The sequence below is a fragment of the Cervus elaphus genome, chromosome 3 (genome assembly GCF_910594005.1).
Source record: "Cervus elaphus chromosome 3, mCerEla1.1, whole genome shotgun sequence".
NCBI classification, from domain to species: Eukaryota; Metazoa; Chordata; class Mammalia; order Artiodactyla; family Cervidae; genus Cervus; species Cervus elaphus.
The window spans coordinates 47325085-47338806 of NC_057817.1; the positions used below are offsets into that span (position 1 = coordinate 47325085).

General features: G+C 40.1%; 1 protein-coding gene across 2 annotated transcripts in view; it reads right to left on the reverse strand.

Annotated features, from left to right (window-relative positions):
- The window catches only part of TBC1D30 (TBC1 domain family member 30), a 93896-nt gene extending 84799 nt beyond the window's left edge, over positions 1 to 9097 (reverse strand). Inside the window, exons 1-2 of one of the 2 annotated variants that reach the window (XM_043888041.1) lie at positions 8330 to 9097; positions 3798 to 3962 (exon numbers count right to left, since the gene is read on the reverse strand). In XM_043888041.1, coding sequence (XP_043743976.1) covers positions 3798 to 3962; positions 8330 to 8741 — 577 coding nt within the window. In that variant the 5' untranslated portion in view covers positions 8742 to 9097. The remainder of the gene's footprint in view (positions 1 to 3797; positions 3963 to 8329) is intronic. The other variant, XM_043888032.1, reaches the window with a different exon arrangement.
- Positions 9098 to 13722: the final 4625 nt, after the last annotated feature.

The following is a 13722-nucleotide window of genomic DNA, read 5'->3' on the forward strand; positions in this document are numbered from 1 at the left end:
ATTCCACATGCCACAGCAACTAACTGAACCGGCTGCAACTCCTGAAACGGCCACAGCAGCCGAACCCACGCACCACAACTAGAGAGCCCATGGGCGCAACTACTGAAGTCCACATGCCACAACGAGAGGGTCCGTACCCTGTAATGAAAGATCTGCATGACGCAGCAAAGATCCTGTGTGCCACAACCAAGACCCAGGGCAGCCAAATAAGTAAATGAATAGTGATTCTTTAAAAAAAGAAAACAGTATTTTCATATATATGCTTTTCATAGTTTTTCAGTTATCACTAGATTTTATCACTGGATTCTTAGCACCTTTCACAAACTCAACCAGCATAACTTAAACATTTAATGCACCAATGCAAAAAAACTGTAGAACTAGGCAAGGCCGATCACTAACATGGCCTCCCTTCTGCTTTCAGGAAAAATAATCAAACCATGGGATAAGCAAACTGCTTAAAAATCTTAACATCAGAGTCAAACTCCTAGCCAAATAGTCATCTTATTCTTGCCATCACCTTAATGTCTTTGGGTGGATTTTCCTGCACACCACATGCATTTGTTCCATAATCCATCTGGCCAAGAAAAGATAAAGTATTTTATTTCACATGCAAACAATGCTAAAGCAATATATTCTAATAAACCTGAAATTCTATATTACGTGCTTTGCATGTTACAAATTTCTTATTGCTCCAACAGTAATCCAGTATTATAGAAGTATCAATCCAATGGCTAAGAAAAAAAGTAAAACACTCATGTCACAATTTATAGTACAAAGAGTGAATTTTTAGGATATCTATCTTTAAATTCCTCTCAGCCACTAGACAAATTCCTTAAACTTTCTGAATCTCAATTTCCCAATAAAATGTGCCTAAAAACAATAAAAGGTGTCTAAATGGGCTTTCCAGGTGGCTCAGTGGTAAAGAATCTGCCTGCCAAGACACAGGAGATACAGATTTGATACCTGGGTCAGGAAGATCCCCTAGAGGAGGGAACAGCAACCCACTCCAGTATTCTTGCCTGGAGAATCCCATGGACAGAGGAGCCTGGCGGGCTACAGTCCATGGGGTCACAAAGAGTCAGACATGACTAAGCATACAGGCAAAGACAATATACTTTCAGAATTGCTATGAGAGATAAAACCAACAGTTTGGCATAAAACAACTGCTGCTACTGTTATTATTAGTTATATCATTAATACTAAAGTGGTTATATTATGGTTACCCTTAGATGACTGGTAAAATATAAGGGAAAAATCTGCTGCTCTGGAAGGCAAATATTGATCCTGCTCTTATTCTCACCCCAGTGTAAAAATAAAGAGATGTTACCATAAGACTTGGTGTAGAAAATCAAAAAGTCTAAGTGCTTACTTCACCTGTGTTAGAAATAAAAATGGTCTCGTCATTTTGGTTCATAATCCATACTTATGATTATTTCAAAATTAATATATCCCCTTTAATATATCAATAGGAAAAACCCATTTTAATAAAAGATTTAAGTTGTTTTATTCTATGGCATGTCATGAAAGGGAAAAAATCACTTATGGAAAGAATCATAAGCACTGAATCTATATGGAGAGAAAAATAGGGATTATCTGGACTCCTGCACATCAAATACAAATGATTCAACATGTCGCTGTATTCGAATGAATCACTGACAGTCACTACTAAAATGAAAGTTCAGTGACTAATTATATACATCTATTCATCTGTTGTTAGCTGACTTTGAGGAAAGAGGACAAATGTACAGTACAGCTCAGTACTACTACTGGACTCAGGCATTCAGTCACTGAACACCAAATCTCTGGAGTTCTCTAAATAACCACTTAGTCAAATTTCTAACAAAGTCTACATCATAATGCTGTATCATATGATGAGAATAATTCTGAGACACTGTTATTTCTTTTTGTTGTTGTTGTTATTTCTTAATTCAACAAAAATACTGTATTAGTTCCATCTAATAGAGTCTTATTAGCTAGGTGAGAATTTAAATCCCAGGGAAGGAGCCATTATGCCCCATATTCTCTGGAATGTAAAACCCTAGATTTAAAGAGACAAAAATCTAAAATACATAGGAACGGTGCATCCACAAATTCACAAGGTGAATCAGTGGCTTGTGGACATATTTTTCTTAAAAGACACAAAAACCAGTCCTTTCATCAGTCAGGCAAACTCAAATTCTAAACGATGATCAGTCCCTGGTAATTACCAACCCGTGATACTGTGCTGACCTGACCTTCCTTTCTCTCTCCTAATACTGACTCCATCGCCCACTTACACTTTTCCACACATCCAATGTAAATCCATGCATTTACCACTCTGGGTTTTTAACTTCTGGAACAAACAATACTAATGGGAAGATGAAAACAACAGTTGAAAAGAGAAAAATCAAGATCAAAACATTTCACAATTAAAAGGGAAAATAATACCATTTTTACTGAATACCAGTGAATCAACCAGAATCCATGGAAAAATATCAAATACTTATAACACATGACAACTTCTTGTAGATACACATGCATATACAGATGATATGTACTATATAGTATACATCTGTCTATATATGTACATGTATATTTATGTATCTCTACCCTCCTTCTCCAGCGATTTCAGACAAGTACCTAGCTCTGGAGAAAACCCTCTATGGAATTACATTTTTGCTTCTTGTACAGAGTATTATATCATTATAATAAGCAGTATTCTGTTTAATTAGGTCAAAACCTTCTTCAGTAAACACCATGAATAATAATTTTGGGATAACAGTGATACAATAAAAGGAGAGGAAGCAAACAGTATTTTCTTTTAAATATAGCCATTAAAAATAGCCATTATATTATCTGAAGCTAATCAAGCCCTGAAACTTGTTTTATGAAAATAGACACATCTTAATTTAGAATTTAAAAAAAAAACTCCAGGAAGTGTCACTTTACACACAAAATGTGAGAAGGTAAAGGAACAAAAAAGGCAACTTTCACATGCACCTAAAAAGCTGCATTCCATCAGAACACATCACTGTGCCGATATTTACCATACCTGAACATACTGCTCTGCCGTGCTGCATGTTAATAAAAAATACAAAACAAAAATGGGGAAATATTAGCAGAATAAAACATAAAACTCTTGCATGGAGAATTTTAAAAAATGAATTCATAAGCTTTTATATCTAGTACCTAACATGGATTAGTAATTTAACATTTTGTTTTTAACAAACCATGTATCTCTTGCTTTTGAATGGAAAAACTCCCTGAGACAATTTAATTTTTAAAACATTTTATCCTCTTCAGATTTCAGAGCAAGTTATAAGATCCTGGAGACAAGAGTCTCCTTTTAAGTCAACAGCTTAATTCACTTATTAGAGCAACATGCAGCATAAAGCAGCAGAGACATGACTTCTAGGTTGTGTCTCTTTGCTGCTGTTTTAAAAATAAAGATTTCAGACATTATTCAGCATTAGGCAAAAATAACCATTTTCAAAGTGGAATACTACTTCAAATTTAGAATAATAAAACCAAGTCTGTAATATCAGATATGTATCGGCTTGGCCCAAAAGTTCGTTCAGGTTTTCCCATTCTATCTTATGGAAAAACCCAAGCAAACTTTTGGGCCAAACCAATAATATACACTTTAAATGAAAAATATAGGAAACTGACTGAGTTGTTCATCGTTCTTGGTTCTGAAGGGATAGGCTTCCATTTAAAATTTCTCAATATAAATACTCAAAAATATCGTGACTACTGATGTAGCGTCACTAGCACTCCAGTCCCACATGGCTAACGGGCTAGCCCCGCTCCGCACTTACTTCTCTTCTGAGACACGGCCTGCAGGCATGCCGTCACAACATCACAGTTTCTCTGTACTTTGTGCACAAGCCGATCTTTCTGCTTCAGCTGCCGAAGTAACTTCGCTGACTGAATGCCAATCCTGTATTTTAGCTCTCGAAGGATCGTCTCCAGTTCATTCATGTCTATCAGCAAAAAGGAAAATAGAACAATAAATACTCTCAGAGGAATACAAATTCCAATATGATACTGATCATAAGATAAATCTCTGAAACAACCTTTAAACCAAGCAATTCTGAATTTTCACCCAGGATTACATATACATACTCAGCTAAGAGATTCTGATGAAATAAATCACTCATCTATTTCCTTCCCTGTCTAGGTAAATACTGTAAAAAAATTTTATTCTTGAGGCTACCTGTAACATGTAAGCAAAGAATCTTAAGATGTAAATTTGCAACCAGAGCTGGATGTTTCATTGACTCAAAATTGTATCATTGAAGTGTTCAGACAGTAAATTTGCAAGAAAAGAGAATTTTCTAGTCTGTTAAATCAGTGATAAACCTAACAGCTGATAACAACATTTTTAAGTACTCAGCTTTGTAAATGATCAGTTAAAAGTAGGTAATACTGCATGTTCTAATGTAGATACATGCAGTGATGACCATTTTGTTTCAAATACACAGTCTTCCAATAGCTTGACTATTGGGACAATACTTCACGTCCACATACAATAGAAAATACATTTCCTTCAATCAGACAAATGAAAAATAGTTCACATCCATAAAACTAATACTCTCAACATCAGTTTTTCTACAAAAGAAATAAGACGAGAATCGAAGCCATCACAACATTTACGTGAATAACCATTACAATTTGGGGGTTTTGTTAATCATACTTAATGTTATCATTAGTCATACTGTGACCTGCCAGGCGAGAGAAGCCTTCTACTTGGCGTGGCACTGGCGAGGCCCTCATTAGAGGTCCTGTGTGCGGTTTGGATCTACTCATTCTGAAAGAGATTTAGAGAAACTAGAGAGGATCAGAGAGACAAAAGAAATGTTCAAAAGTAAGAAAAATATTCCAGAGATCAAAGGAAGTGAACTTTGGGGGTCTGAGTAATGCAAGTGGAGGGGGTATTTGCGCTAACAGCTGTCATCCTCAGCTGACCTCATTATGAAAAATGCATTTGACCCTGAGTTAAAAAACACTGCCTTTGGATTAATCAACGTTCTGTCTGATCTTAGACAAGGCAGTACTCCAGGTCTCAAATTATACAAGATTATTCTGGGAAACAAATGTGAACAGCATTTATAAACATTAATATAAAGAGCAATAAAGTAAGAATAGGAATTGCTATGAAGAAGAGAACAAAAGCCCATTATTTCTCTCACCTTGAGTTCAAATGTGGTGAGATATAAGAAGAAGTAACAACACACTTAGTTGAAAATACTTGGGTTCTGAGGATTAAATATGGAATCAAGCAACAGGAAAACACCGGAGACTCTTTAAACCTATATTCCTTCAAATAGAGCAAATTTGAATGTTTAAAGTTGTTCCTTCTAGAAACAAAAGAGGTAGGAATATCATCATCTTGCATTTAAATTACACTTTCCTTCCACAAGAGAGTGATTTTTCAGTGACTCTTAAGGTACCTATAGATCTATGATTTTGAATAATATGCACTGTCCAAAATAGGAAAAATCATCAAAGTTGAATTTGAAAATGTCTTTTACAGCAACGTCTGCTGGTATATAAATATCTGGAAGATAGAAATAAGGTCTCCTTTATCTTTATATGTCCCACAGCATCAGCTCCTAACATAGCGTTAAATAAATGAGGAAAACTGAAGAGATCATCAACTGATCATCATCAGTGATCACCATCAATGATCATCATCTCCTCTTTAAGGAACTCTAGTGTATATAATAATAAAAATAAGCATTATCAACTCGATGGACATGAGTTTGAGCAAGCTCCAGGAGTTAGTAATAGACGGGGAAGTCTGGCATGCTGCAGTCCATGGGGTTGCCAAGAGTCAGACACCAGACACAACTAAGCTACTGAACTGAACATTTATTGAGCACTTCATACACATTAACTTACATAAGTCTCACGTCCTCTCTATAAAGCCATAGTATTTTCTTTTGTTGAAGTATAGTTGCTTTACAATATTTGTATTAATTAAGATATACAGCAAAGTGATTCAGTTTATATTTTTTTAATTCTTTTCCACTATAGGCTATTACAAGATACAGTTCCCTGTGCTATATAGGAAATCTTTGTTGCTTATCTATTTTATATATAGAAGTGTGCATCTGTTAATCCCATACTGCTAATTTATCCATTCCCCCTGGCTTTCCCCTTTGATAATCATAAATTTGTTTTCTATGTCTGTTGCTACTTTGTAAATAAATTCATTTGTATTATTTGTTAGATTCCACATATAAGTGATACTGTATATTTGTCTTTCTCTGCCTGACTGATGAAGCAGTAGCATTATTATCCCTATTTGTAGGTAAGGAAAATGAGACTCAGAGAGGTTAAAGAGCTTGCTCATAAGGAACAGCAAGCGGCAGGATGTTAACTCAAGCTAACTCCAAAGTTCACGCCCTTAATGAAAACAGTGAGAAGAGCACCTGGATTTCCTGAGAAACCATTGTGGTGCCTCACATAAATAAATGACCCACAGGTGCTAAATGTCTAAATAGGTGCCACAGCAAAATCCCTAATAGAGGGAAAAGAGAATTAACACACAGGTTATCTACTTTATAAGAGAGTCTTGACCGTTTTATGTCAGGACGGATATTTTTTGATACTGAAAAAAATCAAATAACCTAATAAGATGTAAAATTATTTCAGCAGACAGCAGTTTCCATCACTTGATTCTTCATTCTTAGTATTCTGATGATGTTTATTGATAAAGGCGTGTATCTGTGTGTGTGTAGGGTTGTTATAATATGGCATCATGCTCTTCCTTACAGAGTCGACTACAAAAAAAGAAGAGATTATTAAGCAGTTTAAGACTGGGACTTGGACAAAACTGGTTCTTACAGGTCTTAGAAATGATTAGGAGAGTGGTCACTCATTGTGATCTGTATTTCCAAAACTGTGACCTCTTCCTTAAACTTTAGCTTGCCAAATTTCCTCTTCCAAAAGGAAATTACTAATCCACAAAATTCTCTCAGTAATGAAAAGTAAATAGCCTTGTGAAAAAAATGAAAAGCCAAATTAATTCTTCAAAACTGATTTTGCTGGATTCTGAAAGAGCTATTGCCCTACGGAACTTCTTGGCATAAACAGACACTCTGATAACAGCCAAATAATGGTATAAAATTAAATGGCAGGACTCCAGCTAACCTCTCAGGCAGGGGGAGGAAGGTGGAAGCCATTTGTAACAATCAGCTGGGGGAAAAAAAAATCTTCAGGGGAAGCCAAAAGAGGAAGCTGAAAGCTATTTACACAGATTTCAGAAAGCAGACAGATTTACTGGGTTTCTAGTTTCTTTTCCCCTCTGGTACCAGTGAGACTGATCTTATAACAGGAGACAGGAGACCACTCCATAGTATTCTTGTTCCTCCCTTTCCTGGTAATTTAGCACAGGACATTAATTCAAGAAATGTTATGATAGCTTAGCATTTGTTTTCCACACCTCACTTCATTTTGTAAATTGAGGTCTGGATATATCTGTACAAAAAGATAATTGTAAGTAAGTGTAAGTGCCTGAAAGGCAAGTTGAGGGGGGAAAAATTATCCCAATTAGGACAGGACAGCAGCATCAGAGTCTGATAACAAAAGAAACACCAAATTAACCTCTGCCCCCAAAAGTCAAGGCCATTTTCTGATCGACCTCTTCAACTGAAGGTTCCAGCACTTAAATGCTAGGATAATTACATTTGCTCTAGGGCCCTCCACTAACCCGCCACCCAAGGGGGAAAAAAAAATCCACTTAGTGAGCTTTTTGAAATCAGGCGTTCTAAGAAATGGATTTCACACATTCTGCTTAGAAATTGCATTATTGAATTATTCTGCCTCACTAAATACTATCCAAGTATGTAGCCAAAGAAGGCAGATTTAAAAAAAAAAAAAAAGCGGCTTTTTTTTCTTCTTAAACCAGCCCTGAGGGTCGCCTCTATTCCGCCTGGGGCCCCTCTAGGTAATTTCAGATGGATAAATCAGAAAAATCCAAACCCGTCTTAACAGCTGTTCTGCTGAAATTAGAATCTGGACTGCCTCTCGCCTCCGGCCTCTGCAAACACGAGAAGGATGGGGAAGGGGTCGGGGAGTGGGGGAGACCCGTGGCTACCATTCCAACAAGTGATGCTTCACTCGCCAACTCGAGAGGGAATGGGGGGGGGGGGTGGAGTAAGAACTAAGACTAGTTATGAATCCGTGACACTGGCCAGCCGCGACAGATCAAAGGAGACGCCCTAAACAGTAACCCCGGGCGCTCGGCCCATCAGCGCAGGTGCGCGCAGGTGCGCGCCGGCAGACCTGGAGGGGCTCTGCACAGGGGCGCTCCCCGGGCACCCCCAGCCGCCCCGGGCCTCACCTTTCTGCCGCAGGTACTGCATCTGGTGCCGCGGGCTCGGCCGCTCCTGCAGCTCCTGCAGCACGCGGGAGTCGCCGGCGCCGCCGCGGCCGCCCAGGAACACGTCGGAGCCGGAGGCCTCGGTGGAGCTGTCGAGGCTGTCCCGGCGCCGCCGGCGGCCCCGGGGCCCCCGGCCCCCGCCGACCGCCTCCTCCTCCTCGGTGCAGCTGTACAGCTCGGTCAGCAGCCCGCTCACCAGGGACGCCGTGCGGCTGCCCCGTGGCTCGCCGGGCTCCGGGTCCTCTTCGCCCTCCCAGGCGTCCCGGGAGCCCCGCGCGCGCTGCGCCGGGGGAGCTCCGCGCCCCGAGTCCTCCGGCCTCGCCTCGGGCTGCGGGCGCCGCGTCCGGCCCCCGCCGGCCGTTAGGACCTCCATGGCCCCCGGCCCCGCTCCCGCCGCTCCTCCCGCGGTGCCGCGCCGGCCAGTTCCGGGAGGAGGCGCGGCCTCGGCCCCGCAGCCGGTGTCCCGGGCCGGGCGCGGCGCCAGCGGGCTCCGGATCCCCCGGTGGCCGACCTCCCCGGGGCCGGAACCCGCGCCGCCGCTCCTCGGCCCCGGGCGGGGAGGAGAGGGGGGCGGCCACGCCAGTGGATGCCTGGGTTCACCTGCCGCAGGTGAGGCCCGCCGGAGCCCGGGAGCACTGTTTAAAGAGAGCCGAGGAGCAGGATGTGGCCAGAACGGAGCAGGATGAAGCCCTTAGCCCGGAGGGGGAAGGGCGCCCTGGCTGCCGCCGCCTTCACTTGCACGTAAGTGATTAACTCAAAAAGCGGGCAACTCTTGCGTCCTGTCCAGCCGCCAGTAGGAAAAGGTGCCTGGGAGACTTCCAAACACCCAGCAACAGGCCGAGGCCGGGAGCTCCCTCCTTCACATACTCCTTCTCGAAGCCAGCCCTTCTCACCTTCCCACCTGAGTCGGACACGACTGAGCGACTAAGCACTGCCCAAAGGCGTTTCTTAGTTCAGATTCCGACAGTAACCTTTCCGAAGATCTGGCATGTACTTGAGATTTAATAACGCGGTAAAATTTTTTCCTTCGGAGAATTAAGATTAACAAAGGTTCTTTCACCTAGATTAAGATCGACTAAATCTCTGGCACAAGAGCTAACAGAAGGGGGATTTAATAAATGTTACCAGAAGACAAAACTAATAAATTGACGCTGCTGATTCTATCAGTAAAATGTTTACATGATACCCTAGACCTCAGTGGAAGAACTGGATGCCCCTCCACTGTAGATATTTTTGTGAATTATTAATTATTGTCAGTGTTTTCATGTGCCAGGGACTGTTCTGACTTCTTTGCATGAATCCTCCCATTTAATTCACACTTTAACCCAATGAAGGAGTGAGCACATTTTGGGGGATGGGGAGCCCACACTGGGCAGCCTGCGGGATCTTAGTTCCTGAACAGAGATCGAACCTTCACTGCCTGCTTTGGAAGCCCAGAATCTTCACTACTGGACCACCAGGGAAATCCCCGCTTGACATATAACATTATATTAGTTTCAGGGATACAACATAGTGATTTGACATTTGTACATGTTGCAAAATGATCACCACAGTAAGACTAGTTCATATATGTTACCGTACACTTATAAGGGTAAGAACTATTTGTTTTTCCCCTCACTCTTCAGATGAGAGAGCTGAAGCACAGAAATGCTGAATCACTGGTCATTCACAAAGAGTCAAGTAAATTTTCCTTAAAACCTAAAGTGTCTGGCTTTCATTATGGATGAATACATATTTCGTTATGGGTAAGTATGTATTTGTCTATCTCCTAATGCTGTTATATTACCTCAGATATGCAGATGACACCACCCTTATGGCAGAAAGCGAAGAAGAACTAAAGAGCCTCTTGATGAAAGTGAAAGAGGAGAGTGAAAAAGTTGGCTTAAAACTCAACATTCAGAAAACTAAGATCATGGTATCCGGTCCCATCATTTCATGGCAAATAGATGGGGAAACAATGGAAACAGTGACAGACTTTATTATCTTGGGTTCTAAAATCACTGCAGATGGTGACTGCAGCCATGAAATTAAAAGATGCTTGCTCCTTAGAAGAAAAGCTATGACCAACCTAGACAGCATATTAAAAAGCAGAGACATTAATTTGCCCTCAAAGGTTCATCTAGTCAAAGCTATGGTTTTTCCAGTAGTCATGTATGGATGTGAGAGTTGGACTATAAAGAAAGCTGAGTGCCAAAGAATTGATGCTTTTGAACTGTGGTGTTGGAGAAGACTCTTGAGAGTCCCTTGGACTGCAAGGAGATCCAACCAGTCAATCCTAAAGAAAATCAGCCCTGAATATTTGTTAGAAGGACTGATACTGAAGCTGAAACTCCAATACTTCGGCTACCTGATGCCAAGAACAACTCATTGGAAAAGACCCTGATGCTGAGAAAGATTGAAGGAGAGAGGAGAAGGGGACGACAGAGGATGAGATGGCTGGATGGCATCACCGACTTGATGGACAAGGGTGTGAGCAAGCTCCGGGAGTTGGTGATGGACAGGGAGGCCTGGCGTGCTGGAGTCCATGGGGTTGCAGAGTCGGACACAACTGAGCAACTGAACTGAACTAATGCTGTTAAATACTTGCATATTTTTTAAAGGAACAACAATGTACCTGGTAAACAATGGTGATGTTTCATGTTTGTTCAGTACACTTTACTTTCCAAGGCACTTGCATAATAGAGCCTGTAGAAACCCGATGTCCTTTGGCACCGCCACCAAAATATGTGTAAAGAGTGAGAGCAATAAGACTTTTAGAAACTGGAGTTAATTATAAGGGAAGCAGAAGTTTTATAACTTTAATGTATCCAGAATTTAAAATTGCACTAGAAATAGTATTTTTTGGTTTTGTAACTGTATTAACTACTACTATATCCATTTAACTTTAAAATGTATGCAATAGAAGGAATGAAATTATTTGTTATTTTATTGTTGTTTTTGTTTTTTGAGGGTTTTTTTTTCCCTGTTGTCTCCGGCATGGCATTTGAGTCCTGAAATTGTTCCTTCAGATGTCAAACCTTGCAACAAGCAAGACTTAAGCAAAGAGAAACACTGAGATTGAATCTCTTTTCTTAGCTGATTTCCCAGCCCTTTCTCCCTATCTCCACCTAGTAAGAGAAGTGATAACTACTAGTCTTCAGCACAATTCACACCCGGGGTATCACTATCAGGACCGATAAAGAAACTCAAACTGAGCTGAAGGGGGTGGTGAGAGAGGCCAGGACACAGTATGTCATTGACAGTCAACATTTCTAAATTAATCAGAACTTCAAAATCATCTCCTGTTCCTGAGGAGAGAAAACTGGCAAAATAAAAACTAAGAAGGAGAGTAGATTCAAGCTCCTTGCTCTCGTTGGAATGATCTTGGCCCAGATATCCACGTGACTCTTTTCCCACCAGGTCAGGTCTCTGTTTAAATACCTTCTCCGTGAATCCTTTCTAACTGCCCCATTTAAAATTGCAGCTCTCCACCCCTCAGTATTCCCTTCTTCCCCCTCTTTGTTCTCTTTTTTCCCATAGCACTCACCACCTTCCAACATACTATAACATCGATGGATTTATTTTATTCTCTGTCTTCTGCTAGTAAATTATAAGCTCTTGAAAGCAAACAGTTTTGTTCACTGAGGTATGCCCACCACTTGGAACAGATGCTAGTTCATTATATGTACTCAATAAATATGTGTTGAATTAATTAACTGAATGAATAACAAGAAAACTAGAGAAAAGATCAGCCAATTACCTGATTTCCTTAGAAAAGTGAATTCCATTAAACAGAATCCTAGGAGAGCTGTTGATGAAAGCAGTCCATGTTTGTACCCTGCCTTTCTGCTTTCCCAGTAATAGGAAGGACCGCAATGAGTTCCCTAAAGTTCTGAAATCAAATAATTGGATATGAGAGAGAACCACTGGCTAGACAATATGATCTCAAACTGATCATGACTAATTAATAGCTTAAATTAAATTTACTATGGTTGACTATGCTAATAATAATCAGCATTTTGTTTGAAACTTTAGTTTTAATATTTAAACAATTATATTAATTATTTTTTATCAGATATAAGGTCTAGTATTGCATTATATTTACAAGAAGCTAAGAAGCATCTATCTCAAAGTTGAGGGTAATTTACTATAATCTATAGAATGTAATTTATATAAATCTGTATACAAGATACAGACTATGAACATTTAAATTATTTCCAAACCTGTATCACAGTCTTGCCAATAACCTTCTGTTCACCTGTCATTTAAAACTACCTTAACAAGACTCTCAACATTTTTGATAACTTGATAATTTTTTTCAGCATGTGCAAACACATAAAGACTAAATTGCTATGATGAAAATTATGATGATTCTTGGAATGGCTGATTTGTAGAATCTAACAGTTAACCTTTTACTCTAATCCTTCAGGGATTACTCATTTTTGAGTCACAAGAGAAATGCACAGGATCAGTGCTGGGTTTCAGCTTTTCTGCGTGGAAGTTCACTCTTGCTCAAAATTAATTACTGATTACAATTTATTTATATCCTTGGAGTGCAATACAATTTCTGTTTTCAATTTAATAACTCTACATGAAGAATCATAGTTTTCAATCCAAAAAGCTGGGATAAGAGGTAAAAAGAGGATTTCATACTTTAAAAGCCACCAAGCCTTAGACAGACACCTTGGGAAATATGTAGTAATGCATAGTGGACAGTAGAAAGACATTTAAGTCATAAAATTTGAGTGCTTAGAGAACTTTGGAGATCTCATTTGACTAGTGCTTAAAAATTATTATACTATATTTCAAAGTGACAGACTATAACCTCACCTCTGCAATAGTTAAAAAAAAAATGTTGTCACTGCTCAATGCATATAAGCTGGGAACTGAATCTCTCATCTTTCACCCATATTCAAGTGACATTCCTTGAAAATGAGATGTCTATTGTGCCAGCACTTAGGTAGTCACTGACAAAGGCCGACTAACATCATTTGCCTAAACTGCTTTGTCTAAATCCTTGCTTCGTGCCTCACATGAATGCTTTCTGATGGAAAGATCTTCACACTTTGAGCCTGTTCCTACAAGTCTATCCCTGTGCCTCCGCCCCAGACCTCCCCTTCTCCAATCTCCCAGTCATTTTCCTTCCAGGGTGATGAACAGCCTGCAGCAGCCGTTCATCATTGCCATTGAGTCCATGTATATTCTAACCTTAGATCATTTCTTTCTACATAAACTGGATGGTCAGGTGCACTACCCAAAGCTCTGCCCATTAAAAGGTTTTCTCTCACCACTGTCATTCAAGGCCAAGCCCAAGTGAGGCTGTAACGCAACCATCACCCACCCATATACCAAGCTGTTTTATCCTAAAACCAAGT